The sequence below is a fragment of the Drosophila guanche genome, unplaced genomic scaffold (assembly GCF_900245975.1).
Source record: "Drosophila guanche unplaced genomic scaffold, DGUA_6, whole genome shotgun sequence".
Taxonomy (NCBI): Eukaryota; Metazoa; Arthropoda; class Insecta; order Diptera; family Drosophilidae; genus Drosophila; species Drosophila guanche.
In genome coordinates this window covers 7,391,990-7,417,710 of record NW_022995743.1, presented here as the reverse complement: position 1 = coordinate 7,417,710, position 25,721 = coordinate 7,391,990, and the positions used below count along the sequence as shown (strand labels likewise).

The 25,721-nt window shown below is 44.2% G+C and overlaps 6 protein-coding genes across 11 annotated transcripts in view; all 6 read right to left on the bottom strand.

The window, feature by feature from the left end:
• Positions 1–285: 285 nt before the first annotated feature.
• Positions 286–1,163, bottom strand: LOC117583190 (uncharacterized zinc finger protein CG12744). Of its 2 annotated transcripts, none has more exons than XM_034271397.1 (2): positions 990–996; positions 286–949 (listed from the first exon to the last, which is right to left on the bottom strand). In XM_034271397.1, exon 2 carries the CDS (start codon positions 927–929, stop codon positions 501–503), a length of 429 nt encoding a protein of 142 aa, XP_034127288.1. In that variant the 5' UTR covers positions 930–949; positions 990–996; the 3' UTR covers positions 286–500. The 2 variants fall into 2 exon arrangements, with proteins under 2 accessions (XP_034127288.1, XP_034127294.1); XM_034271403.1 differs by lacking the exon at positions 990–996 and adding an exon at positions 1,004–1,163 and having other exon boundaries at positions 288–949.
• Positions 1,164–1,686: 523 nt separating this feature from the next.
• Positions 1,687–3,550, bottom strand: LOC117583131. Its single transcript, XM_034271325.1, has 3 exons — positions 3,405–3,550; positions 2,001–3,343; positions 1,687–1,937 (listed from the first exon to the last, which is right to left on the bottom strand). The coding sequence occupies exons 1-3, from the start codon at positions 3,414–3,416 to the stop codon at positions 1,874–1,876; spliced, it is 1,419 nt and encodes a 472-aa protein (XP_034127216.1). The 5' UTR covers positions 3,417–3,550; the 3' UTR covers positions 1,687–1,873.
• A 1,618-nt stretch (positions 3,551–5,168) lies between these two features.
• On the bottom strand, positions 5,169–18,134 carry LOC117583053 (protein spinster). Of its 3 annotated transcripts, none has more exons than XR_004573773.1 (9): positions 17,311–18,134; positions 11,200–11,557; positions 10,421–10,747; positions 10,051–10,312; positions 6,883–6,981; positions 6,617–6,811; positions 6,417–6,558; positions 6,155–6,307; positions 5,169–5,935 (listed from the first exon to the last, which is right to left on the bottom strand). XR_004573773.1 is itself a non-coding variant. In XM_034271227.1 (8 exons), the coding sequence occupies exons 1-8, from the start codon at positions 17,654–17,656 to the stop codon at positions 5,889–5,891; spliced, it is 1,776 nt and encodes a 591-aa protein (XP_034127118.1). In that variant the 5' UTR covers positions 17,657–18,134; the 3' UTR covers positions 5,169–5,888. The 3 variants fall into 3 exon arrangements, 1 of the variants encoding a protein (XP_034127118.1); XR_004573774.1 differs by lacking the exon at positions 10,051–10,312 and adding an exon at positions 9,603–9,864; XM_034271227.1 differs by lacking the exon at positions 6,155–6,307.
• Positions 18,135–19,116: 982 nt separating this feature from the next.
• Positions 19,117–19,941, bottom strand: LOC117586538. The gene is made up of 3 exons (XM_034276677.1): positions 19,664–19,941; positions 19,443–19,610; positions 19,117–19,389 (listed from the first exon to the last, which is right to left on the bottom strand). The coding sequence occupies exons 1-3, from the start codon at positions 19,875–19,877 to the stop codon at positions 19,121–19,123; spliced, it is 651 nt and encodes a 216-aa protein (XP_034132568.1). The 5' UTR covers positions 19,878–19,941; the 3' UTR covers positions 19,117–19,120.
• A 604-nt stretch (positions 19,942–20,545) lies between these two features.
• Positions 20,546–23,144, bottom strand: LOC117578797 (esterase E4). Of its 2 annotated transcripts, none has more exons than XM_034264524.1 (7): positions 22,997–23,144; positions 22,526–22,763; positions 22,309–22,452; positions 22,083–22,242; positions 21,280–22,022; positions 20,927–21,213; positions 20,546–20,867 (listed from the first exon to the last, which is right to left on the bottom strand). In XM_034264524.1, the coding sequence occupies exons 1-7, from the start codon at positions 23,089–23,091 to the stop codon at positions 20,663–20,665; spliced, it is 1,872 nt and encodes a 623-aa protein (XP_034120415.1). In that variant the 5' UTR covers positions 23,092–23,144; the 3' UTR covers positions 20,546–20,662. The 2 variants fall into 2 exon arrangements, with proteins under 2 accessions (XP_034120415.1, XP_034120414.1); XM_034264523.1 differs by having other exon boundaries at positions 22,083–22,251; positions 22,997–23,143.
• A 534-nt stretch (positions 23,145–23,678) lies between these two features.
• The window catches only part of LOC117578798 (esterase-6-like), a 3,028-nt gene continuing 985 nt past the window's right edge, over positions 23,679–25,721 (bottom strand). Inside the window, exons 3-6 of one of the 2 annotated variants that reach the window (XM_034264526.1) lie at positions 25,217–25,370; positions 24,976–25,161; positions 24,068–24,920; positions 23,679–24,003 (exon numbers count right to left, since the gene is read on the bottom strand). In XM_034264526.1, the coding sequence (XP_034120417.1) occupies positions 23,844–24,003; positions 24,068–24,920; positions 24,976–25,161; positions 25,217–25,370 (1,353 nt within the window). In that variant the 3' untranslated portion in view covers positions 23,679–23,843. The remainder of the gene's footprint in view (positions 24,004–24,067; positions 24,921–24,975; positions 25,162–25,216; positions 25,371–25,721) is intronic. The other variant, XM_034264525.1, reaches the window with a different exon arrangement.

Below are 25,721 nucleotides of genomic sequence, written 5' to 3'. Positions count from 1 at the left end.
AGGGTGTACTGTATTTGAACACGAGCAAACATTGACGAGTCGATAACTTTTTTCACACCCTGTCAAACATTCTTATCATAGCGAAGGTATTTCTACAGATCTTCCAGCGTTGCATTGCTCAACGGAAGCATTAGTTTTGCCAACTGACTGCTGATGCATCTTGAAACAGCAACATTGTTATTCTTTAAGTGTGTTTATCAATATGAGATTACACCAAGCTATGCCGTTTGGCAGCGACGTTAACACAACTGTGCGATACATATAATATCAATAGACTTAAATGAAACGCAGGTAATGCAGGCCTTATAGCATCTGTGGTTAATTCAGGTTGTTCACTATTTCAGCTTCCAGAGCAGAAAATGTTCAGCGATTTTTTAAAAAATTCACAAAAATATTCCACATTAACAATAATGAGAATGTTCTTAATAAAATATAGATCTACATATGCACAGAGTCCAGGATACAAAAAAATTGTTGGTTTCTGGGCGCAGAAAGATCCATCATTCATCGTGCCCGTTGAAGAAAGCGAAGGGTTGATGCTGGGGATTCCGTGGAACATGATTCGAATCACTTGGTTTTCTGATCTCCCACTCGGAATGCTTTAGCTTCATGTGGAGCATTAGGTACTCCCGTAAGACAAAGTATTTTGCGCAACGATTGCACTCGAAAAACTCTCCCGTTTTCGATTCCGTGCTGACAAGGGCCTCGTGATATTGTTTGTAGTGACTCTTCAGCTCCTGCAGCGAGTGCAGTGCGCGCCCACACAGATCACAGCTGTGACCCTTGGGGATCGGTTGGGTGACCGAAGGAAAGTGTGACAGGTGATGCGCCTGCAGCGAATCTATGCCGACAAAACATTTCTCGCACATCAGGCACCCCAAGTGCAGGCCGGTCAGGTCTGTCTCCATCTCTGATGATACCATGTCCATTGTTGGCAGCGCAGCTGAAACTGAATTTCACCATTACTATCTAATAAGTCCACTGTCCACTTTCTGACACAAACCTCTACAAATGCTGTTTCCCCACCGACTCTATTCGAAATGTACAGTTTTTTTTTGCTATTTCGTTTTCAGTTCTTCTTGTTTATTGTGCTCAGCCTATCCCACTCTGTTCGGTGTTTTCGTTGTCTAGCGGCGCGCTTGCGTTTCCAACTTTCCCTTCGAACGAATATAAAATAACTGCGCAGCTGAGCAGAATTAGCGTTCAAGGAAAAGAGAGAAACAGAGGAGCGTAAAATGAGCAAAAGTGTACATGTGTATATATATGTATGTATGCATGTGTGAATATGGAAGTGTAAGTGCCGCTCTATTAAACTAGAAAGATAGAGGCGTTTCTTTATCTCTATTCATCATTAGGATTTAAAAATGGCATTCCTGCTCCTTCTATAATCTATAAATTGTTGCCGTGAAAAGCCTACACATGCGCTACACATGCTGAATACATATTGCTTTTGTGCTAAGGTCAGCTGTAATATAAGGAGCAATGCGGGGTGTGTGTGTGGAAATGCCAAAAAGAAGAGCGCATGATTGTGTGCGTTACATCTTGTGTACACTTGCATACAGTGTACAAAGGCTTTATATGAGTCTCCCAATCTCTTTATGGCAGTAATTTATGTGTCAAAGTAATGTTTTGGATCGATTTTTTAATGTTGCGCTATTCTAAACATTACCAAAATGATTTCTCGGATTTCAGTTCTTCATTCGTTTTTATTAGTTTTCGGAATTGGAAGTCCCATTTCCTTTATGTACAAGTGCTGAGATTGAAAGGGAAGCCTTTCAGCCTTTCTGAAATCTCCACAAAAATGATAGGATATAATGTATGGCAATAATTTAGAGTATCCAAGAAAGCTTCAGCTTTTTTCTTTGAGTGCATTTCAGGTCTGGCACCGTTCGGAATACTTATCCATTTCCTCTTGACTGACCCAGTTACTAAATTCACTAAAAAAGAACGCAGCAAAATTAGTTCGGATGCTACAGATACATATTACTACAAATACATACCCCAAGAAGCAATCATCCCGACGAAGTGGATACGTTTTGTTGGGATCCATGGGAATGAAGTAACCATTCGCAAACGGTCGGCCCATGGCTGCCCATTCGGCGGGCGGACAGTAGAAGGCGGCTGCCTTCGCTGCTAGTTCTTCATGCGATTCACTTGCTTCACAGGAATCGATAGCTGGCTCATCTTTAATCAATCGAGTGCTTGGTGGTGATGAGGTTAACTCCAAAGCGGTTGCTGTAAATTCGCTGATCGGACAATAATTGGAAGGAGAAGCAGCATTCACCAGTTCCCCGTCCGCCATGAACTCTCGGTTGGACGGATAACAGTCGACAGCTGGCTCTGCGTTGGACAACTCAGTTCTATTTTCTGTGAATGTTGACTCCGATGTGGATGATGTAAATTCGCTGATCGGGCAGTAACTGGATGGAGGATCAGCATTGAGCAGTTCCGAGGGCGCTATGAACTCGCCGCTGGACGGATAACATACGACGGCTGTCGGCTCTGCATTGGTCAGCTCAGTACTACTTTCTGTGAAAGTTGACTCCGATGTGGATGCTGCGGATGAACAGGGGGACGGTGGTGCTTTTGGAAGATCAAACAGACGGAAATTGTGTTTTTGTCTCATGTGACGAGTTAAAAAGCCTTCACGTCTGTACGCCTTGTTGCAGTACTTGCATACGAAATTCGCCGCCGCTGCTTTTCCCGGATTGCAGCGCTTATGGTGAAGTTCCAGGTCCTGGGAGGAACTTAACTTGATTTTGCAAAACTGGCATTCAAAGGATACCTTACGTGGACGTCCTCGCTTTAAACATGAATTATTAAATGATGGAACAAGCGGTGGCGTTGATTGAGCACTTGAAAAGTTAAACTTGATCGGATCTAGGATAAATTGTTGCACAGTTGGTTGTACCGTGGTGACTTGAGGTTGCAAAGTGCTACGGTAGATCTCCATGCCATGTTGGCTTAGGTGCTCCTTGAGAAGATCTATGTCGTAAAACCGCTTCTGGCACAGATAGCACGGAATGCACAGTACCGAGCCAGGTCGAAGACTGGTAATGGTAGAGAGGATAGGCATTGAAGTGTCGGTGGGGGACCACGGCGGTGTGGCCAACGGCATCGGAATGTGCGTCATCGCTGGAGAATTTGGTGGCGGCTTCTCACGGATCGTTGGCTTACTCAGAGCGAAGCATCCGATTATTTCCACATCACTGTCGCTGTCGTTGGCATCTGCAGCGGCTTTGGACATCACATTTAGACCGATCTTCGGTTTATCCAGACCACAGCACTCGACTATTTCCACATCACTGTCGCTGTTGTTGCCGTCTTCAGTTGGTTTCGATTTCTTGAAGTTTAAATAAAAGTTTAGAATAGGCCTGATACATTTTCCCGGCTAAAAAACTTACTTTTTGCTCCATGGTTTGCAGTTTTTTATGAATTTTCTGTTACGTGCGCGCGCTGCGACCGACGATGATGAAATGAGTGTTAAGCCGTCGTCTCTCTTATTCTAAGATTCCGTTTATCATCTTACATTGAACCTGTTTGCGTGTGTGTGTGTGAGAGTCACTTTGGGGTGGTTCTGTTCGCTATTCTCTTTACGTTTCTTTTCTTCTGTCTTCTCCGTTGTTTTCTCAGTTCTGCAGACCCTGTTATGTTATCTCGTTTTAGGTCCTTTTTTATACGAAAAACAGAAATGACCGTATGTATGTATGTATATCAGGGCTCGGCACGGCCCAGAGGGTACAGGTCAAGGCGCTGCTGCTGCGCTGCCGCTCACGTACACGCGTATTACAGTGATTCGTACAAATACCAAAGTGAAATGTTCCGTTTCGGGTGCGACTGCACACACAAACGCAAAAAACGGGTCGTTAATTGTATGGGTGCCGAGCCCTGATGTTTATACGTATTTATTTATGTAAATACACCACTATATTGCTTCTTCACGTTTCCTTTTTCTTTTTGCACTCCGTTTTAGTTGTAGACTTGAAAGCAGTATAAATACATACATATGTATATACATACTTCTATGCATATGTACATATGTGCATGCATTTCTGAATTGCAGAGGCGCTGCTCCGCTGGATTGAAGCGTTTTATTTGATCTTTACACAAGTGCTATAAAAATATTAGCTGTATTTCACATAAAGAAACTCAAGAACTATCCGGTACATCTATGTACATATGTATGACCTATGTACATGTATGAGATGCATATGTAAGTAATTGTTAATTGATCTGGCAATATATGGCACTGAAATTGTTTGGAAAGACCTTTTAGGACAGGCCGGCGCAGGCAATTCAGAAAGAAAGTGTTACATCAGTTCGTACAGGTACTGTGGCCTTGAACGAATCTATGTACCTGCTTTGGAAGTCGAGAGTGTTTTGTCTTTTGTCTAATGACAAATGACAGTCCAATTTATTCTCGATCTTTGTCCGCTTTTTATGCTTAGAAATTACATACATACATACATATGTACATACATGCATAATACATATGTATATACATACGTAAGTACATACAGTGACTCCATCACATAATCGGACACTTTTTCATAAAAAAACAAAATTCGCAACACCGGGCCCAAAAATGTCCATGGCTTCTGCGTTCAGGTTCGTCATATCCAGCTCTTGTTCTCCAGACATATTAATTGATTCAGAATAGATATTTTCGACATTTTTAAGACCATTTGGACCATATGTATGTACATATGGACATACATATAATTATGCCGAGTGTATGGCTCGCCCTCCTTTGAAAACTATCGAACGAAATAAAATGATTGTTGTTGATTTATTTAAAAATTCTTTATTGCCCAAGTAATCCTCAATTGTCCAATCATATTCATATATATTTGTTTGCCCTATCTTTGGGTTATTCCTAAGCCGAATATCGATTTTGATTATTTGCAGTCTTTTTGTCGCTTTCAATTTCAGTTTTTGAAGAGGCCAACATTGGACTAAGAGTTAACATAAAAAACATACATGTTGATGATGCCAGCATATTAATGCTGTAGCTCAAGGGTTTTTTCTTTCGATTGTTTAAATAGTTAGCTTGTAATATTCAGTAATAGTTGAGGGTGCAGACATTTCATTCCATTTGTTATACGGTTCTAACTAGAGTTAAGATTACGATTAAAGTTCTAGTTAAAATAAAATTACAGAATTACGATTAGATTGATTATCGAGACTATGTACTTATACAATGGCCCAATGCTTATTAATATTTACAAATTATATGTATTCATACTTTATATTTAAGTTTTTTAGTATGCATAAATATCGCAACAATCGACACTTCATGCGTTCCATACGTTGCCTGAGATACTCCGTTTGGTGCCCCTGACACTGAAGATGGGGTTGAACTATTTACAGAAGTTTTGGGGAGAGAGGAGAGCGGTGATTTTGAGTGTAGAGGAGTGGACGCCTGATGAAGAACATCCTCGAAATCGCATGAAGTGGTTGCTTGTTTTATTTATTGTTTCCAATTTTCATTTTTCTTTAGCCTAAAATACTAGATCTAGGTCTATCTACGTGTCTATGTAAATAAGCGTTTACATGTAAAATGAACCGATTATAATGTATATGACTCGCGAGTTTGGGAGCGGGTGATTGAGAGGTGTATCAGTGGATGCATGTACATATCTACATAACTGAACTGCTTGGGTATGTATCGATGTCGTGTGGCTATGTATATCCTTTCCCTTCTGATAGGAACTTGAGCATGTATCGTATGTCTACATATAATCCAATTCCAAAAAGAAACCAATACTTGGGTGCTCGTGCTTGTGTGTGTGGAGATTAAATTAAAGATGATTTTCAGTCAGTATGTGTTCACCCAAAATGCCATCAGTGCTCTGAGTGCGCAGTATAACTTCAAGTATAGGCTGGTATTAGGCAATCGGGTAGTCCCGCTGCTGCTGCTGCTGTTCCTGAGCATCTGTAAAATCCGAAAAGAACACAAAAGTCATTAGACATATCCTTTTAAAATAGTGCACATATTTATATGTAGTATGTAAAGCAATGTGGGAGGACTGAGGACAATTTCGATGTTAGGGCAGGGCCTTGCGGTCATGTCGGATTAGTAGAACGCAACGCTGAACGATGAAACGAACGCAGAACATAACGCAAAACGAAACGAGAATTTTGGGGAACCCACCTTACGGGATCTTAAGCCAAAAATAGTATTCTTTTGAGGACGCCTAAACTTATCACGCGCGTTCCCGCAGGGCAATGTCCGTGCACAGGACGAGACATTCCGAATTGAAAGACTCGACGTCTTTTGCGGCCACTGACGCCAGTCCCTTTTCGCCTGCCGAACAACCAACAGAATCAAACAAAAGAACCGAAATTGACAGGAGATTGCCAACGAGATGGATAGAGGGATGTGCTAAGACATCGGACTAATGGGAGATCCTTACCAGCTACACTTCGCGCTGCCTTGTATTTGTCCTTGAGTATGAAGCAGGCGGTGAACAGGAAGAAGATGCCACCCAGCACCTCCACAAAGCTGGTGGAGAACAGCGCGTACTGAAGGCCCTCAAACTGCTCGACTTCCGTAAACTGCGGGAAAAACAAAAGTTTAGATTGGCCAGCATAGAAAATACTTTGAAAACTCTACCTGTTCTGTCAGCTTTTCAGCTGTTTTGGTTAGATTCGTTTGGAACGAATGGATAGCCTCCGAGGCTACTTTCGTGGCCAGATCCGTGGCATTGATGAGTTGCGACTCCACCACCTGGGACATGCTTTGCAGTTCATTTGTCAGGCCCGAAGCACCGGGATGGTTGCGTAGATGCTTCATGATGACCTCCGACATCTGTGCAGGGTACAAAAAATCAAATATGTAAAGATTATGGGCTTACACAGATCAGAGGTGCTATAACTTACCGCTCCCACTAGGTAGGGACTGCCGGCATCGCCCAGGGCGTGTGATATGAGTATTTGGAAGGCCTCCGCTGTAGATCGACGCGTGGGTACCACTACATACTGCACCACAAGATAAAATATTTATTAGTTTCATCTCGATTGAATCAGTGTCGTATTTAAATCTAAGTCAACAGCAGTTTTACCAACAACAACAATGAAAACAAAGAGTTTTTAAGCAAAGACCAAAACCTAGAATCAAACTATCGACAGGGATGTAGCAAGTATTTTACATACATCTCAGCCGATAGTTCGATATTACATACAAACATAAAGTGCGATTAAGGTGCGTAGGTGTGTGTGTTCTAGAGTGCGGTACGTGTGTGCAAGAAGCAACCACAATCAAACAAGCTCCGATGCTGCCAAAAGCTCGCCAAAGATGGAGCCACTCGAGAATATTGAGGACAAAGAACAGTCCGCCGGCCCCAATTTGCGTGCAGGTTCGTGTCCACAACGGCGGTCACTTGGGAACAGTGAAAGAGCGTGCGCCTGGGAACAGTTCTGGAGCTGCTAGCGGTACCATCGACATGAAGAGTTTAACGTTTTGATAATGCTGATCGGCATTGAAGGATGTACATATGTACATCGACTACTGGATGGTAACTCTTTGAATTGTTTGATTGTGGCATTCTTTTCTTGACCTACCAATTTTGATTCATTAACGTTTTTGTTTCTTCAAGCTAAATTAAGTTTTTACTGTTACAATAGTGTGTGGGTGTGTGTGTGTGTGTGTGTGGCCTGTGCGTTTTATGGATGTGTTGTAAAGCAAAAGCAGAAGTTACGACAACTAATCCATAAATTTCAATGGAAAATCTTGTGGGATCGTACTTTTAGTCTAGGTCAACCCATTCCAGCTGAATACCCTAGATAAAGGCAGTTTCTAATCAAAACTCCTTATCTGAAACAATTGAAATAGCGCCACCCAAGGCAGTGGCCAATACCCGACCATTGGGACTCTTTCGGGTTAGATAACAAATTTCGAATGCTTATTTTTGTCACGGAACGGAATCATTTTGCAATGGCAATAAGGCAGCAAAAAAGTGGGCATACGCTCAAATCAAGTGCGTGGTAAAAAAGAGAGACACCGAACAAAAATAAAATAGTATAATGCATCGAGAGGGGTATACATATACCATACATATAGTATGGTCTGACGTACTGCCAAATTTAGAACAGGCTAAATAACATGCATACCACTTGAAAGTATTACGTCTGCGAGTACGCATGTGTACGGATGGATGTGATACATATATCTTCCTATACATGTACTAAGAGTAACAACCACTATCTTGACGCATAGGTTGCGCAAATCAGCTGTTTAAACAGCTTTACTGTCCATTCATAGGGCAGACGGAGCTACCAAGAAGGAATATTTTAGATATCTTTTAGATAAAGCCACTCAGATAAATTCAAAAGTTTAACTCGAACTCAGAAGTAGAGCACAGATAAGAAGTTGAAGTCCTATAAGATATGGATCTTATGATTATGCAGAAATTATCAATTATCTCTTCATAATTCAATCGTTTGTTGATTGAGGTCAGAATTCGAATTGGGTTAAATATCAACTGCAAGGTCACACTTATCAATCTTATTGAATTATGTAAATTATTAAGTTCACTGGATCATAAATCTACTATCGAATCGATCATATGTTCTGCTAATCAACTTCTTTATCGAGTCGTACTGAAATCAAAGTAATCAAGGACCAGCCAGTATCTGATTGACAGAGTATCTACCTACTAGTATGTGCGTGATAAATAGTAACTACAGTTCTACTATCTCTGGCTTATCAGTGTGTGGCCAGCAAACGTGACTCGCCAGTGTAGATAACCCCAAAACCCCAAACGCCAGACAGAAGCGTACAATACAAATACGAAAATTTCGAAATTGTATCTTTAGAGGGGTATGAGTCGAGGGTTTTGCACTGTCAACTTGTGGGCGATGTGGGACTTTAATAAGTTTACCATCCCAACGCCCATTTGGGGGGTTGCGTGTGATGAAATTTATTACCAGTTGCAAGTGCCTGGGGGTGGCACACTCTCTTTCACCCCATTTTTAGTTCCATTGGGGTAGAGGGTGGAAAAATGCCAAGGAGCAGCACAGAATAGAATGAAGATGAGCTTTACGTTTATTGCACTTGCAAAAAGGAAAAAGTAATATGAAGAAATGTCAACTCTCTGGGGAGGGGATACAAATGAAAAATAATGATAAAATACTATGCATTTCTCAGCTTTAAGATGGTTGGAAAGAGGGCAAAGCTTTTAAGGAAATGTATGCAAGTTGGAAAATGAGATAAATGCATAATTTAAAAATCCAGACAGCTTGAAATATCCACCGTGTAGAAGGGTTATAGAGTCAGTACAACTCCGGGGTTAAAAATTCCTTCAAGCTCTCGGCTAGGGACAATGACCACCACCGGTAAAAGGGCAACACAAAAATATATATTGGTTAGAGAGTGAGTGTAAGCATGCTTGTGTGTTTTTGCGTGTGTGTGTGTGTGGGGGTGTGTTTGTGAAGGTGTGTTCTCATTATAACAGTAAAAAGTTAATATTAATATTACGTGTTGTAATTACAGTTACATTTACATTATTGATATTTAAACAAAAAGTGAGTGCAAAATTACAAAAGCAAGACTGGGGAAATTCGTGGAGGAGCTGTGTAACTCTCTCTCCCTGTCGGCTTACCAGCAAGATGTCCGCCACAACCGCCCAATTCAAATTCAAAGCTAACTGTCCGAAAAATATGAGCAAATAGGTGCCCAGCTCGTTGGACGACACCATCAGGCAGGCACCGAACAGAAGCGGTGCGCTGAGCAGCAAACCGAAGGCGCATATCACCGGATCCGCCGATTGGTACCGCTTCATCATATATTGTGACAAGAACGAGCCCAGGGGCACGCCCACCAGGCCCGCCACCATTGTGATCACTCCGAAATTGAATGCAACGCTAAATTTGGGGGGAGGGTAGGAAAAATTTTGAATTTGAGGTTAGTTTTTGCAAGAAAGCTTAGGCGGAAGGAAAACTGCTTGGCGAGCTTGGGGCTAGGCTTGGGGCGCATTAGTAATCGTCGTTCTTTGTTGTGGCTGATGCTGCTGTTGCTTCGTGATTTCAAACGCTTCTGGGCCAGCTTACCAGCAGAATATCGGCCACAATGGACCAGCACAGGTTGAGGGCCACTTGGGCCAAAAACACGAAGAAGAAGCACAGCGATCCGCTCGTCCGAGACACCACTAGGGCAGCAAATACCATGGGCGCGGACACCAGTAGTCCTCCGGCGCAGATGTACGGGTCACAGTTCTCCATGCGCCCGCGCAGTCGTTGGGCCAGCACAGAGCCCATTGGCACGCCGATCAGGCCCGCCAGCATGGCCACTATTCCGAACTTGTACGAGATGCTTCGATGATAGAACCAAAGGTAAGGTATAAGGCGCCGAGCTCGATTGGTTTGGGGGATTTTGGGTACTTTTTGGGGAAGGGATTCAGGGGGAGTATGGAACACTTACTCGTCCTGAACGATGTTTTCGTTTCCGGACTGCATCTTCATGCCTAGGAAGATGAAGGAAGGTCCCCACCAGGCCAGCGCTCCCGCCACAAAGGCCACGCAGGTGAATCCGGCCGTGGAGAGCATGAAGGAGCGATTCTTGAGCAGTTCCTTGATGTCCTGTCTGTAGGAGGTGGCCTCCATGTTGTGCGAGCCCTCGCTATGGCCGCGCTCCGGATCCTTGATCAGCATAATCAGCAGCACAGCAGCCACACCCAGGATGGGGGTCACGCGCAGCGCCCAGCGCCAGTTGTTGGCCAGGTGAGCCGTCTTCGAGCCCACTATATATCTGGAAGGGTAAACGAAGGGAGTACATTAGAGTTGATTGCGATTAGTTGACTCTTGGTCCTCCACTGCATTGGCTGCCAATTGGCGCCCCGCATAAATTTCAATCAATGAGACGAGCCCCCGGCCACTTGACCCCACTTTAATTGAATTAAGGCCATCCTCTTTACATGCCAAAAATAAATCAATTTAAACTTTTAATTGAAGGTGCTCCTCAATGGGTAGAAATGAAGTCACGTGACTTTTCTCACGCTACGCCGATTAGAGCATCCCCTTGAGTCGAGTACCGCCCCAAACTTTGCACCCGGTCGGCTGTTAAATTGTTGTCAGCAGCTGATAACCGCTTCCCGAGGAGTGACAAAGTCGAAGGCGGAACACCCCAGACGAACGATCTACTGATAAGAGCCTGTTTACTCTGCAGCTGCGACTGCCAACTCTTTGGGTCATAGAACTTACCCCATACCGGAACCCACGGGAATGGCAAAGTAGAACATCGCCAGCATCTTCGAGCGCATGTCGTTCACGAACAGATCCGATATTATCGTTGGCGCTATTGTGCTGTACGAGGCCTCGCCGATCCCCACCAGAGCCCGGAACGTGATGAACCAGCCAAAGCTTTGCATGTACGATCCCAACAGCGTGGTGGTGCACCACAGGGCCACACCCACGGCCATGATCCAGGGCCGGGAGTACCGATCACCCAGATAGCCAAAGACTGGAGCACAGATCATGTAGGAGATGACAAACACGGTCTGCAGGAGACCCGCACTGTCGTTGCCAATTTTAAAGTCTTCTTGCACATCCTTCAGCACCCCTGCAATGAACAAAAGGAATTAAAATATTGTCGCAAGCTGGAAATCCGTGATTGGGTTTTTGTATTATATTTTATGGTGTGTACCAACTAATTCTATCAACAGTAGATAGACGCTAATTGGCCAAATACATAAATAGTTAATATGAGTATGCTATATTCGAGTGCTTTACGTAAGCTCGACGTTGATGGGAGTGGTGAGAGGTGCCGGTGGTGCCTTCCTTAATTAGCATGCCTCACAGTCACGCAGTCACTCCTCTTCACAGTGACTCGTTAAAATGTTAAAACAACCAAACAAAAGCAGAAAAAATAGGTATCATCATTCAGTAATTTCTCTCGATCTATCATAAATAGCTACTGAGAGACAAAGTATACAACTTATGCGGAAAATGCAGGCATTTCCGTTGCATTTTGAAATGCTGTAACTATCGATGACCAAAGCATGACTGGAATCGATAATCATCGCTTAGGCCAGCAGATTCATTTTTCGATCTGTGAAAATATGTTCACACACACACACACACACATGTCCAAATCTGTGTCAAGACGTGCCCAAAGATTCATTTTTATATTATGAATCACCTTCGCCTACAAATACCTATTTTATTTCCGTTTCATGCAAAGACAACAATGCGGCACGTTTCGTCGCATCGTTTAAAAATTCATTATCAAACGGAGGTTTGATAAACGACCTCGGTCAATAACTGTTTTTTCACATCTAACGCCATTTCCTACATTCTACTTGCAGCTCAAACACAGCTTTTAAGCCCCTGCCCGTGTACGGGGCCAATGTACGCAGCTGAGTGGTCTACAAAATACCGCTTTGCCTCGACTCAAAGTGCTCAAGCACCCAAAAATAAAGTGACAGTCGAGAGAGCAAATACACAGTGGTGAGAGCGCGCGCGACAGAGAGAGGAAGATCAAAAGCCGGTAAATGCACAACACAGCAACAACACCAAACAACTGTGGGAGACAAGCAAAAGCTCAACAAGTTGTGTGCCGTACAAACGAACGAACCCCCCAACGAACTCTAACCGAGTGCAGCCGAATGCCTAGCGAACGTGGCACGAAGTGGGACGTGAATCAGCGTTTGCTTTTTAATTATTTCAGTTTCTGGGTCTCTTTTTGCTGGTTTCGCTTTTGAGAAATTTATCGTACGATGTTTTCGACCAATCGGAGAGTTTGTTTGCCCAGTGACGTAATGGTTGGAGGACGCCACGCGATAAACAGTGTGTTTGTGTGTGCATGCATGCATTGCGATATGCGATGGGTGTGGAATGGCAGAGAAGGTTGTGGGGGGACAGACAGAAAGACTGACAGACATGGCGAACGGGGTGTGCTGTGGTGGGGTCTTTCCCTCCCATACACGAGGTGTAATCGGGTTCCCGCATAAGGAATGCCGATTGTTTATGGCATTCTTGGCCAGCTGGTACCGTCAGGAGGGGCGCCGCCTTGGGGGCAGATTGGCAAAGTCTCCCCCCTAATGGGAGATCCGTCTACGCCTGCGTATACATATGTATTTTTTGCCGGTTCTGGCCATTTTAGAACCAGTTTGACTCTCTTAATCTCTCGCTTGTTTCTGGCGCTCGCATTTGTTCTCTTTTATTTAGCACAAGACAGTGCGTGACATGATAAGCAGACAATATTTGGATACCTTTTGATACCTTGGGATACTAAAATAGCTCTTTGATAGCCAAAGCAATTTAAATAATTAATACATTTAGCACAGCCCTAAGCCCCTCAGGAAAGTAGCTTACAGTGCCGAAACGTACTGTAGATGGTAGGAAAATCGAAGACTGTTGAGACTACGTCTAGTCAGTAAATATTACTTGAAAGAGAGAGGCAGAGAGGTGAAGAGGTGGCACCTCATTAACATGAATGAAAAAGCTGTTGGACTGAAAGTGATTGTTGTCCCTCTCGTCGCACGTCCTCTCCTTTGCGCTCTTTTGGGTCTGGTGACGTTGGCCTTGAGTATCACGCGATATCTGCCGAGTAAGCTTTAAATTCAGACAATGATTAAACAATCTGGATACCATCGGACAGATATTTTGATTCACATTTCGAGTGCTCTGGGACCTGTAAGGCGACGGAGACTTTCGCTGCAGAGAAAAACTTTCATTTTTTGGGCAGGTGGAAATAAACACAAATGGAAATTTGTGAAAACTTTCAAATATTTCCCCGTTTACCGTATTCAAATGGACATTCCCTACCCCAATAGGCGAGTGAACGATTAACTAGATTGTTTTATGGTTTTTTTTTGTAGTGGGGCTGTGGCTGTGGCTCTATGGCTAATTCAATTTCGAGGGAAATGTGCACTTTGCAAGTCAAGTTCGTTGACCCGGAAAAAGGCACAATAGACTCAGTGATGCTGCAAACAGTGCAAAGTTCACGAAACTTTGTATAATGCAAGACTCAAAGCTTGGAATTAAAGAACAGGTGTGCTGTAATTTATATTGGGAAAGGTTCAGCTGAACAGCAAATCGCATTTTCCCTTGCGTTTTGCATTCGGTTGTCAAATATTCCGTTAAGTAATCAAAAGTAGATATTCCAAGGTATTCGTCACTTCGGTGTGTCAAGGTTTCATCTCATTTTGTTTATTTCTTTCTCCAACTATGAAGGCAACAAAATGGAAAGTTTTTCTGTGTGTGCCTTAAACATTTTGTTAAGAAAAACATTTCAAGCGGACATAAAACCAATCTCAGCGACTTTGAACAAAATGCAAAATAAGCGCATAATAAAATCGAAATAAGAGAAAAAGCAAATACCTCAATTGGCTTGCAACAAAAGACAGCTAAAAGATACTCTATCATGTTACAAGATCCTATAAAAAACATACACAAATACATATAATCCATCTGTTTTCAATCAATGGGACAGCGACAAGTATTTTGTTTGGCGCCTTGGATGGGGGCCAAGAAAATTACGTAGGATGCAAAGCCCAACGGTTGAGTGTATAGACATCTACATTATTGAATGTATGTTGAAATGTATTCAGACTAAATATCTGCTGACCACAATATCTGCTGATTCTCGTACGACCAGAAGATCTTTGATCCAAAGTTCACTTTGACACCAAGAACCAACATTAAAAAGGAAACCAAAATGCTCATTGCCACAAGCTAGCCAATAATATCAGGCCATAGCAAAGTCGGGGGTAGTGCACAAAGGCCAGGACGTACTTAAAATAATAATTAAATGCATATCGTTGAACTTGACAGACACCAGGCGATGCCTGCATACATATGCAGGTGCTACGTGTACATATAAATACATAATTATATATGCGTATAGCTAACAGTAAATGTATTTGAGCTTATTTATCTATTTGGAAAATGTTGAAATTCACAGAAAAGGCCATCCAAAAACAAAATAAATCACCCACGAAACTGCCAATCTAATCAATGCGAAATTGTTTAAACAAATTCACGACACGTGCCCGATGGATGGCCGTAACAGCTGCGCCAAAATGCAATTTATTGGCCTGATATTGTGGTATTAATATTGTGGCTTCTGTTTCTACAACTAAAACTGATAAGACACGGCTGTAAAAAGAGGAAGAGGAATTGTGATAACCACAAACTTTGTAGTAGGCAAATGTCTACTCGTATAACCTTGGGCGTGCACACAAATGTTTATTTTAGTTTTTGTTCTAAATAAACAAAATTATTCCTAATTGGAAAATATGGAAAAGTTTATAAAGACAGACGACACTAAGGCCAACAGTTTCGAACGGACGCATGGCTTTGATATCTGGAAAAGACCGACGAAACTCAGATCGGCCTCCTTCTGGACGTTGCAAGCAAGTGATCACATTTAGGATACCGAAATTTGAAGGGTATAACAAACGTTAATTTGCTTGGAAGTAAGCAAAAAGATAGTGGGCGTGTGTGTGCCTGAGGGGCGAATGGAGTCAGAGCGGTATACCGAATGAATGAGTGAGTGAGTCCATCACAATGAGTGCGAGTGAGTGTAAATGATGGACGACTCATTGGTGGTTTCAGTTTTAAATGTAAATGTTATCGCCCTTTCAGTTCAAAATTCAGTGCAAATCCGCTTCCTGTCTGCCGGGCGCGACTTTGGTTGATTAAAAGTCATGCGATATGTACATATATATGTGTGTATGTGTGTGTGTGTGTGTGCATACATATGCATGCATATATTAAGCATTTGGGCCACCCATTACCCATTAAAAGCTTACCACAAAGACATTAAAGTCTCAAGAGCTGAGTGTAAAATCAATTTGTGATCGATTCTTATACAATCAACCGATAAAAAGATAATTTTCGTTACATTTAATCTCTCTGTAAGTGCAAAATGTACAAAAGAGATTATATTTTGACCTTGGCAAAGGACTTTTCGCTGATTTGCAAACACTTTGAGGCGGGGGCAATGCAAGTTCAGGTTCACAGACCAGAGAACTTTGCTAGATAGTTAATGTTAAATGTTAATTATGGCCATTTGTGCACGGAAATTAACCAGTTACGAAGCTATTTGAGTTGTGTAACTACCCGTCCCATTTCCAGAGGGGCGGGTACGACAGTTTGAACTGCATATAAACCGGCAGACCCGTAACCTGTTGCTCCAGGCAATTGCTATTGGGAGAGCTCTGTAACTATATTTTTTCCAACGCAATTTGATTCAGGCTTTAATCGAAGAGTGTTTTTTTATTTGATAACTATAAATGGAATTGGGATTCCCCATCAAAGTAGATTCTCCATCCAATTTGTGCGAAATCCACTTACATATGGTTGGAAGTAGATGCTGACTTAGAAGAATATCCGTTGAGCCATACAGCCCGCATTAAAATGCAAACGCAAAGAATCCATTTAGCCGTTTACTTAAGAATTATAGCTATCCGAGATGGAGCTAGTGCTATTGTTTATATTGCCTGCACACAAGCCCGCATTGTAACGCATACACATTACTCGAATTCAGTCAATTACTAAGAATTTAGACGAATTGACACTTGGCTGGTGTCATTTTTGCTTGTGTTATACTCAATCCCAAAAATTATTGTTTAGATCTCAAATGTAACGCTACTGGCCGTCTGGAAAGTTAAAAGATTTCCCCTCACACAGTCCAAGATTCTACAAGCCCGCATTACAACACAAACAATTAGCACGAAATGAAATGATTACTCAGAAATTAGAGGATATTTGGGGGGGGGGGGGAGTTTACTTCCATTAGAGTCGTATTTATAGATGATAACATACGATTGCTGTCGATTGTCACGCGGGCGGGAACCACTTGAGGCTCTGCCTTTGTTGCCCCCACCCCATGATCAGGTGCTGATATCACAAATCACACCCACCGAGTGTTAGGAATATGCGAGAAATTTGATTGATTTCCCATGGAAATTTACCCCCGAAAAGAGGAAGCGAATCAAAATAACTAAACGATAAAAAATATATATCCAAATGACTGTACATACTCATATACGTATTTTTGAATCGGATGATTCAAACAAATGTAAAGTAAACGCTGATTAGTCATTCCCAGAGGCTATTATCACATACACAACTCGTACGATTCTGTTGGCATTTTTCATCAGACCCTGCACTTGAAAACATTTAGAACGGCGGATTTACTATCCACAACAATACTTTCCTTATCTTTAAAGTAAATAACAACAACTGACGTCACAATCACACGAAGAGTCAGCAGTTATTTGCCCTCGCTTTTTGGAGAGTCTTCATTTTTACTATGCAGTCACGTTTTCCCGAAAACTGGAGTAAAGAAGATGGAGAGGCACTTACCCGCAATCGTGAAGCGGTCCATATAGTTGATGAGGTTAACAAAACAGAGCACAGCAACGGTAAACCATTGCGACCGGCCGACCGCCGAAAGACGTGTCGGCACGGGCGGTAGACCGAGGCCGGCAGCGAGGTTGGCTGTGGCTCCAGTAGGACGAAGCTGACGCGATTCTTCCATGCTGTCTGAATCCGAGGGCATCAACTGTTGTGAGGAGTAAGTCGGAGGTATGTTGGCGACATCATCATTACTGCCGCCACTGCTACTGCTCTGGCTCATCGCCGGGTTGTCCATGGCGGCCGCAGCTGTGGGGAGCGGTTGGTAGGACTGTTTCTGGTGTTTTTGCGACATTCACGTTCCTCTTGCTGCACACTCTTCCAAGAGCGTCTTAGGGGCGATTCCCAGCGACAACAACAAATACCAGAGACTACGAACGAGCCAGCAAGGCAACGCGGCAAAATATGCACACACACACACGCGCTCACACAGGCGCCAATGAACGCGCGATGAAAGCGGGCCGAGAGCAAAAAGAGTGAATGCAAAAAAATGTGTGTTGGTGGCAAGATTTCTTTGGCAGCGTTTCAATACCTCGATCTCGCTCACTATATCTCTCTCTCACTCGCGCTTCATATATTTTAGTTAAATTAGAGCGTTATTCAATTGGCTTGGCCAGCACTTGCCACTTATTTGTTAACTTTTTTATTCGGATGCGGTGTTCTAGGGCGAGACTATGTGCTAAAAGCATTTGCAGTGCTTCACCTTAGCTATATTTATCACAATTTTTTCCGCCGACACGACCGCACTCGCTGAATAATTCCTTTTTTTTAATAAATCGGCGCAAATTGTATAAGTAATATTATGTATATCAGTGTGACCGTGGAATTATCGATAAAATATACCGTCGGACCCTTAAAAACATACCTTTTCATTTTAAAAATATACCGTAAATATATCTTAAATCATATTCCTCGATTTTGATGTTCTATTTGATATTACTAGCTTGCAAAGACTTTTAACACTGAAAGGATAATTTAATCCGATTGAAAAATAGATTTGGCTTAATATAAATACTTCTTTTTATTGCATTGTATACCTTATGACCTTATATTTTACAAATTTATATTTGAGCTTTTCAATAAAATCAACCTTTCAAGAAGCAAAGGAAGTTTTCACGGTGCGATATCGGTGAGAAAAATTAAAGTGTCGACAATAGGTAAAAACGTCACATCAAATTTCATAGCTGAATTTGTAAACCTGCGTTTTCAATCCTCGATGACGCATTTTAAGAAAAAATAATGAATTGGTTGAAATCAACTTTCTCCTATGAGCTCCTCTCTCTCTCTCATCTGTCTCTACAAGTTGCAAAAAAACCAAGAGTTTGAAATCTGCGGATTATAAAAAAGCGTCACAAGCCTTCAATTCAAAATATAGCTAGCAGCGCGCGCTGATGGTCAGGGAAATTCTCTCTTGCCAGACGCTCTCCCGATCTCAGAGAAATATCGATATATTGAAAGCTTCCCGACTCATTTCTGCATTTTAAATATGAGCGTTCAAATATTGATTGGAAAGAGTTTGGCGGTAACATCCTCATATTTTTAAAATGGCCAGTGTTTTAAGAACAGTTCTGTGGAATGGAGTTTTCGGAATTTTTTCGGAGTTTTCTGTGAAACTTTCTACCTCGTTGTCCCAACACCCCTTGCAACCGGATCACAAGCAACAATAAGTTGAATTCAAATTCAGTTTTTACTGCTGCGTGTTGTACTAGAAAAAATAATATTATTCAAAGGTGACAATGTTAAGCGTAAATCAAGTTGATTAGTGATCAACATTCATTTCATCCAAACGACCACGCACGCGATTCTTCCGCTTGTGCTTTTTAGTCGGCGGCGGTAGGAAACTCTCCAAGAACTCAATCGTATTCAAAATGGTCTCAGAGCTGACGTTGCCAATGTAGTTCTTATCAAAGTAAACAACCGGAACAGGTGCCTCCGTGGAAAGGAGCTTGTCGCAGTTGCAACGCTGCCCTTGAAGCTTGGCATTCAGTGTCTCAACCTCGGGATCATCTGTGGTTCCGTTGGACTTGTCTGCAAGAACCGAAGATCGAGTTGCACCTCACAACATTCCCCATTGAACTTACCAAAAATAGGTCGAAAGCACTCCTTGACTTGGATCCACTTGGTGCAGAATTGCCTTATGAAACTGTCGTTATTATGGAACAAATTGCGAGCGGCATTGTCCACCTTGTACTTCATGAATCCCGGCACATAGGGCCACTTGCCTTTGGCTGCATAGAAGCAGATGATGTCTGCAATGCATAAATTAGTAATCTTGGGGGGTGCTCTGTCCTCCCTCACTCACAGGGCACATGGAAGAGGTGCAGAAAATTGCGCTGATGTTCGAGGCTGGATATCAGGTGGATGCCACTGGAACGGCGGCTGGCGGACACTTTGTGGCCGGCAAATGGTATCTCCTCCACGCGGACACTCTCCAGGTAGGCCTCGCCCATTGTGAGCAGCCACCCGAGCAGGAACAGGGCCACTATTCGAATCACAATCTTCCGGGCTAGCTCCATGGCTGAAGCACTCGCTCTGCACTTTCGTATGCAACTGAAGGGAGTCCGAGTCGGACAGTGTCCTGCAGGAACTTATTGATTTTAATTGACATAAATCTGCGACACACGGGCACCTGGCTGTATCTGCGGCTTGCATGCGCTAACCCAATTTGATGGCCAAATGACAGTTAGACCCTCCACCATTCCCACCCACAGCTATCCATCAGATACAAAAGTTCATTGAGCTTTTAAGTGAACCATAAATGAGGACAACTGCAGTGAAATCTAGAAAGTGGCATCTAGAATTGGCTATACCCACATACGTACATCACGTATTTATTTTCTCTGTGTTACTTGTATTCTCTTATGAAGTGTTACACAATATTATATTTAAATTATATCATTGATTTAAACATCTTTGTGCCCATTTCCCCCATTGCAGTTAGTGCATTTATCGTGACAGCTAAACCTGATTACAGCAACGAAAGAATGTTGGATTGCACAACATTGTTATTACAAGTAGAAATATGTATATGCAAATGCATTTTTGTAGCTTATCATGCTGAGCACACTTTGAAATGGAATATGGAAAATGGAATATGGAATATGGTAGAGTAAAGTAGATGGAAAGAAAATTCGAGTTGCTGCAGTCCCCGTTTTCATGCATCAACTTGGGCTGACGTCAATGATTAAATTTCAGATTTTATTTGAGACTTTTGTTATGTGTATCTCTAGTTCCAACTTAGAACCTACATCTTTGAGAGCGTGGAACTGTTCCTATACCTAATATTCATTCACTGTCTCATTTAGTATTCATTTAAGGAGCTTTCATTTAGTATACTCGACCAGAGTTTGACTCGTGCCGCCTGGAATTTGCGGGACACGTGCACCTCGAAGCCCTCAGCAGGGGCCTGAGTATTGGCAAATTCGTGGTAATCACACATTCCACTGGAACGTGACTGCAGCTGCGATTCCGTACAAGGTGTCAGTGACTCCATATTTCTGGGTTTGCTATGGAATGAAACGATTTAGTACCCGTCTAACGCTTTGCCACCGTTCCGCGTGCTCACCCGAACTTGGTAAAGTGCACAAAGTAGTCCACAAGGGACTGAATCACCTTGGCCTCCGTGGAGTTGCGCTCAAAGTCGGGAAAGAAGAGGGGACTGCGGAACAAGTAGAGCAGATCATCACAATGGACCACGCCGTATCGGCCGCTGACATTCGCCGACGTGTAGGCAGAGGCATAGCTCAGTGGGCCCCTGTAGTTGAAGCTGAAAATGTAGAGCGGATGCCGGTGTCGGACATCCTCCCTGATGGCATTGTACAAAGGATGCTTGAATCCCCTGTCAGTGATGAGCTGAGAAATGGAGCAATGAATCTTTAGATATCACTGATAGACTCATCCGTGACTACTGACACTTACATCCATGAATCCCTGGACAGTCTTTTCGTTCACTTCGTGCTCATCCCGGAAGTACTCCTTCAGGATGAGCCTCATGCTGCTGGCCAGCCGCTGCTCGCTAAAGGTGGTGGGAAACTCCATCAGCTCCTGCAGCAGCTCGTCAAAGCGTTCGTTGAAGCTCTGGCGCAGCGTCTCGTTGCCCATAATGTTCACCACGCGGACGGCTCCCTCATCCGGTACGGTTCCCACCAGCCAGGGAATGGGCATGCGACTGCCTCGCGCCACAAGCTCCCTGGGATGTTCGCTGAGAAAAGCCTCAGTGCCCACGCCCTGCTCCACCACGGGCCGGAAGTTTGTCATGTGATCCACATCCCAAAACTTGAGCCCATCGCCGGCATCCAGCAGTTTGGTTGCCTCCACGCGGCGCAGCGATCGCGTCAGTTTGGCCGTGCTGAGCTTTTGGGCCTGCTTGATGCCGCAGAGCTCGGCCACGAGACGCGCCTGCTCCAGTGGTCGCTCCGTGATGGCAAAGGGCACGTTGGCTGTGCCACTCGTGCTGATGACGCCGTGGAAGAGCCCTTTCGACCGGGGACTAAGCAGATGCAGGTGCGTGGCCACACCCCCGGCGCTCTGGCCAAAGATGGTCACGCGCTTGGGATCGCCACCGAAGGCATCGATGTTGCGTTGCACCCAACGCAGGGCGAGATTCTGGTCCTTCAGACCAAAGTTGCCGGAGATGGACGAGTCCTGGGTGGATAGGAAACCTGCCACAAGAAGGAAATGGAATTAATTGCGGAACAAGTCGATTTTTGCGCAGAGCTTACCGAAAGGCCCCAGGCGATAGGCCATGGTTACCAGGATAACCTCACCCGAGTCCATGAAGTATTCTGGTCCCGTCACTTGAGGTCCAGCAGAGCCACTGAAGAAGCCACCGCCATGGATGTAGACCATGACAGGCAGCAGGGAATGTCTAGAAAGCGAGCGCTGTCGAAGAGACTCACAAATATAAGATCAAAGCCAATTTAGTTGTTCAGTTGTTTTGGCTCCCACCTTTGGCCTGTAGACATTCAGATAGAGGCAATCCTCCTGGCCAAAGATGATGGGAGTTGGCAGCAGATAGTTCTTCTGCACACAGTCCGGCTTGGGCTTGGTGGCATTGTAGACACCTATCAGTTTGGGCATAACCTTGGGGTTCTAAATGGGACTGACATTACATGGAACTCTCGTTTTCCCTTTCGGTTGATTTTGGGGGGGGGGCATAACTCACGCTGAACCGCAACGCTCCCACGGGTGGCAGGGCATATGGAATGCCCATGAAGGCCTCGAACTGCTCCGACTGATAGCCCTTTTGGTGTGTGCCCTTGACACAGCCCACACTTCGCGCACAGACGGTCAGCGGCGGGTCCAGCGCCAGAGTGGGGCACGAGAAGAGCTCTAGCACGAGCAGCACGAGCACCACCGACACCATCATCGTCCGTAACTGTATCGCCTGAATCATCGTCTGGCTACAAAGAAACCGAAACCAACGACAAGCCCGAGTTAGTAGCCGTCTTTATGGATCATTAGTTATGCATATCGATCGAGTGATTTGTTTATTTATGAACAGTTTTTGGATGATGCTTCCAAAACCTTGTTATTGCCCCCCCCCAAGATGATGTCAACGTTAAATCGGTTCCGTTTGACACTCTGTAAAGTTCCATTGCATAAATTGCATTAAACTCCTTTGGGGAAAACTCACTCGGAATATCGGAAAATATGTAGAACGTTACACGCCAACGATCCAAATCGATCTGAGGGCTTTCGTTGGTTAATCGTCCAAGAAAACTCTGCCATGCGCTAGGCCATAGCTGTTGCTGTTGTCTACTACTATCTCGGCTGAGTGACTGAACTCGAAATGGAAATTTTATTCAACACACAACAGCACTACAGCACTACAGGCACTACTCGATTAAACTCACACAAGACGCATGCTTGATCGGAGCGGATATCAATTGATCTGGAATTGCATATCAGATACAGTCGCAGTCGCCAAAGGGAATTCACTTACTCTGATCTGCCAAGCAGCTGAGCTCCGACTACGACCGCTTGGCAGATTCACTTTCCCTTTTATCCTGCAGCGCACCCTATCTTTCTATGCATATGTAAAAATGTATGTAAATATGTACGCACTGCATGTGCCCTTGATTGTCTGATATCTTATCTCATCACTCTTCCCATCGTTCCGTTCGGTTCCGTTCCTTCCCATCTCATCTCTCTCTGTTATTCGCACTTAATCTCGTTTCGTTTCTTGCATTGTCTGCAATCTGCAAACTGACCTTCGGAATTACAGCAGCAGCGAAGCGCCGCTAGCTTCAGAGAGAGAGAGAGAGAGAGAGAGCGAACGGGAGAGAGCAGGCGAAGCAGTGCATTTACAGTTACAATTGACATTGAGCTACAGTTAAGTGATGTATTTGTATTGTGAATCAAAAGTGCGTCTCTCGACTCTCCTCTTTGATACTACAATGGCCGTTACAATTCCACATATTAAGTGATATACGCATGGCGGCTCTACCATTCAATTAACCTTGAAAATAGTTTCTGCTTTTTCAGAAAAATAACTTCTTCCATATTGCATAGCCCTCCATTTTCCTGTCCTTCTGGATGTCCTGCTGGTAGCTCCCAACAGTGCCACCAAAATGGACATAGCTGCACATCTCCTGATCCGTGAAATCCGATGCCAGGCAGGCGGTGCCACTGTGGAAGATCCTAAAGCAGAGAAGAGCATCATGTAGCTGGAAACTCTTCCATAGAAAATAGTATAAAGCCTCACCCTGTCTTGGCAAAGTCAACCATCATCGAGGTCATCCGTTTAACGACCTCTGCATCCTCCGAATCCTTGGGATAGTCCTCGACAATAGCTGGAATCCGTATGGTGTGCAGAGCATCGTCCATGTGAGCTGCACCCACTCCGTACTCAATCGATGCACCGCTAAACAAAGTCGAGAGAGTGCGCATTCCACGGTACTCGAAAAAGTAGAAGGAGAGCGGATTCTCCTTTAGGTCTGCGTATTTCGCATAGCTGGAGGCCGTCTCGAAAAGTGGATAATAGAAGATAAAGTCGCCCGCGATCTGGGCCAGCGGCACAAGTGTATCATTGCTAATCGTCTCTCCCTCAATTCCGTAGGCGTCTAAGATCTCCCGGACAACCTGAGGCGATGTGCCATCAGGCAAATGCAGCATATGGGAAAAATGCTCCAGGAACCGCTCGTTAAGCTCCGCCCGTAGTTTTCGATCGTCGAAAGGATGCAGAACGGCAATAGAACCCTCTCCGGCCCTTGAATTAGCGCCCAGCAGCCATGGCACCTGATTGATGCGTCCCTCGAGGTGCGCCTTCACCGGGTCCTCGGTGAAAAAGGCTTCTGGACATCCAACAGGCTCGACGACCGGCGGATTACTGATGAAGGGAAAGTTATCCCAGACCTTTAGGGAATCTACAGTCTTGTGCAGTTTAACAGGATCAAGCTCACGCAGAGCTTGAGCCAGCTCCTTGCTGTCCAAGCTCTCTGCCCCCTCGATGCCAGCAACAGCAGCCAGCTTTCTCGCCTGAGCCAAGGGTTCCTTGTTGATCTGAAGGACTGCTGATAGAATGGTGCCATCCAAGGACATGGCCCGGTGAAAGAGTCCTAAAAGGAAGCAAAGATTCAATAGAACGTCCAACGACAGACGAGCGCAGCTCACCCTTTGAGCTGGGGCTGAGCATGTGATAGTGGGCAGACATTCCTCCCGCACTGTGGCCAAAGATTGTCACCAGCTGGGGATCACCTCCAAAGTCTGCGATGTGCTGCTGCACCCACTGCATGGCCAGGCGCTGATCCTTTAAAGCGAAATTTCCAGGCATACTCGTATCGCCAGTGCTCAGGAAACCTGCAAGACATAATCTCTAGAATAAAGTCTGTATTTCAGCTTCCTCTGAGCTCACCGAATGGCCCCAAGCGGTAGGGTATGGTGACCATTATCACCTGCTCCGTGTCCATCATATACTCGGGTCCACTGGCAACCGGATGGGCTGTGCCGCTAAAGAAACCTCCAGCATGGATGTATATCATGACAGGCAAGGGACTTCCATCGCGTTTCTATGGAGGAGCACAAATTTAAATCAAGGCTTGATTTTCGTTGCTAATCAAGCGTTACCTTTGGCCTGTAGATATTCAGGTAGAGGCAATCTTCCACTCCCCTAATTGTCCATTCTACGCCAAAAAAGTTCCTCTGCAGGCAACCATCCTTGGCTGTGCCAGCATCCAGGATGCCCTCCCAGGCACCAGAGGGCACAGGATTCTAGATCGGTAAAGGTTATGGTCAGAAAATTATGAAACGAATGGATGGAACTTACTCTGAGTCGGAGGGAATCCACAGGAGGCTGAGCGAATGGTATGCCCATGAAGGCCTCAAACTCCTCGCCCTGATATCCTGGCATGTGGGTGCCC

Coding starts and splice junctions, on each gene's coding strand:
- LOC117578797 (XM_034264523.1), bottom strand. CDS start 23,091: ATGGCAGAGTTTTCTTGGACGATTAACCAACGAAAGCCCTCAGATCGA. Junction 22,252..22,308: donor TGAATGTCTACAGGCCAAAG/GTGGGAGCCAAA, acceptor ATTTGTGAGTCT/CTTCGACAGCGCTCGCTTTC. Junction 20,868..20,926: donor GTGCACTTTACCAAGTTCGG/GTGAGCACGCGG, acceptor TTCATTCCATAG/CAAACCCAGAAATATGGAGT.
- LOC117586538 (XM_034276677.1), bottom strand. CDS start 19,877: ATGGAGCTAGCCCGGAAGATTGTGATTCGAATAGTGGCCCTGTTCCTG. Junction 19,611..19,663: donor GCACCTCTTCCATGTGCCCT/GTGAGTGAGGGA, acceptor TATGCATTGCAG/ACATCATCTGCTTCTATGCA. Junction 19,390..19,442: donor GTGCTTTCGACCTATTTTTG/GTAAGTTCAATG, acceptor CGGTTCTTGCAG/ACAAGTCCAACGGAACCACA.
- LOC117583131 (XM_034271325.1), bottom strand. Junction 1,938..2,000: donor CGGGATGATTGCTTCTTGGG/GTATGTATTTGT, acceptor GTTCTTTTTTAG/TGAATTTAGTAACTGGGTCA.
- LOC117583190 (XM_034271403.1), bottom strand. CDS start 929: ATGGACATGGTATCATCAGAGATGGAGACAGACCTGACCGGCCTGCAC.
- LOC117583053 (XM_034271227.1), bottom strand. CDS start 17,656: ATGTCGCAAAAACACCAGAAACAGTCCTACCAACCGCTCCCCACAGCT. Junction 10,748..11,199: donor CCCGTGGGTTCCGGTATGGG/GTAAGTTCTATG, acceptor TTACCCTTCCAG/ATATATAGTGGGCTCGAAGA. Junction 6,812..6,882: donor GTCCCTACCTAGTGGGAGCG/GTAAGTTATAGC, acceptor TACCCTGCACAG/ATGTCGGAGGTCATCATGAA.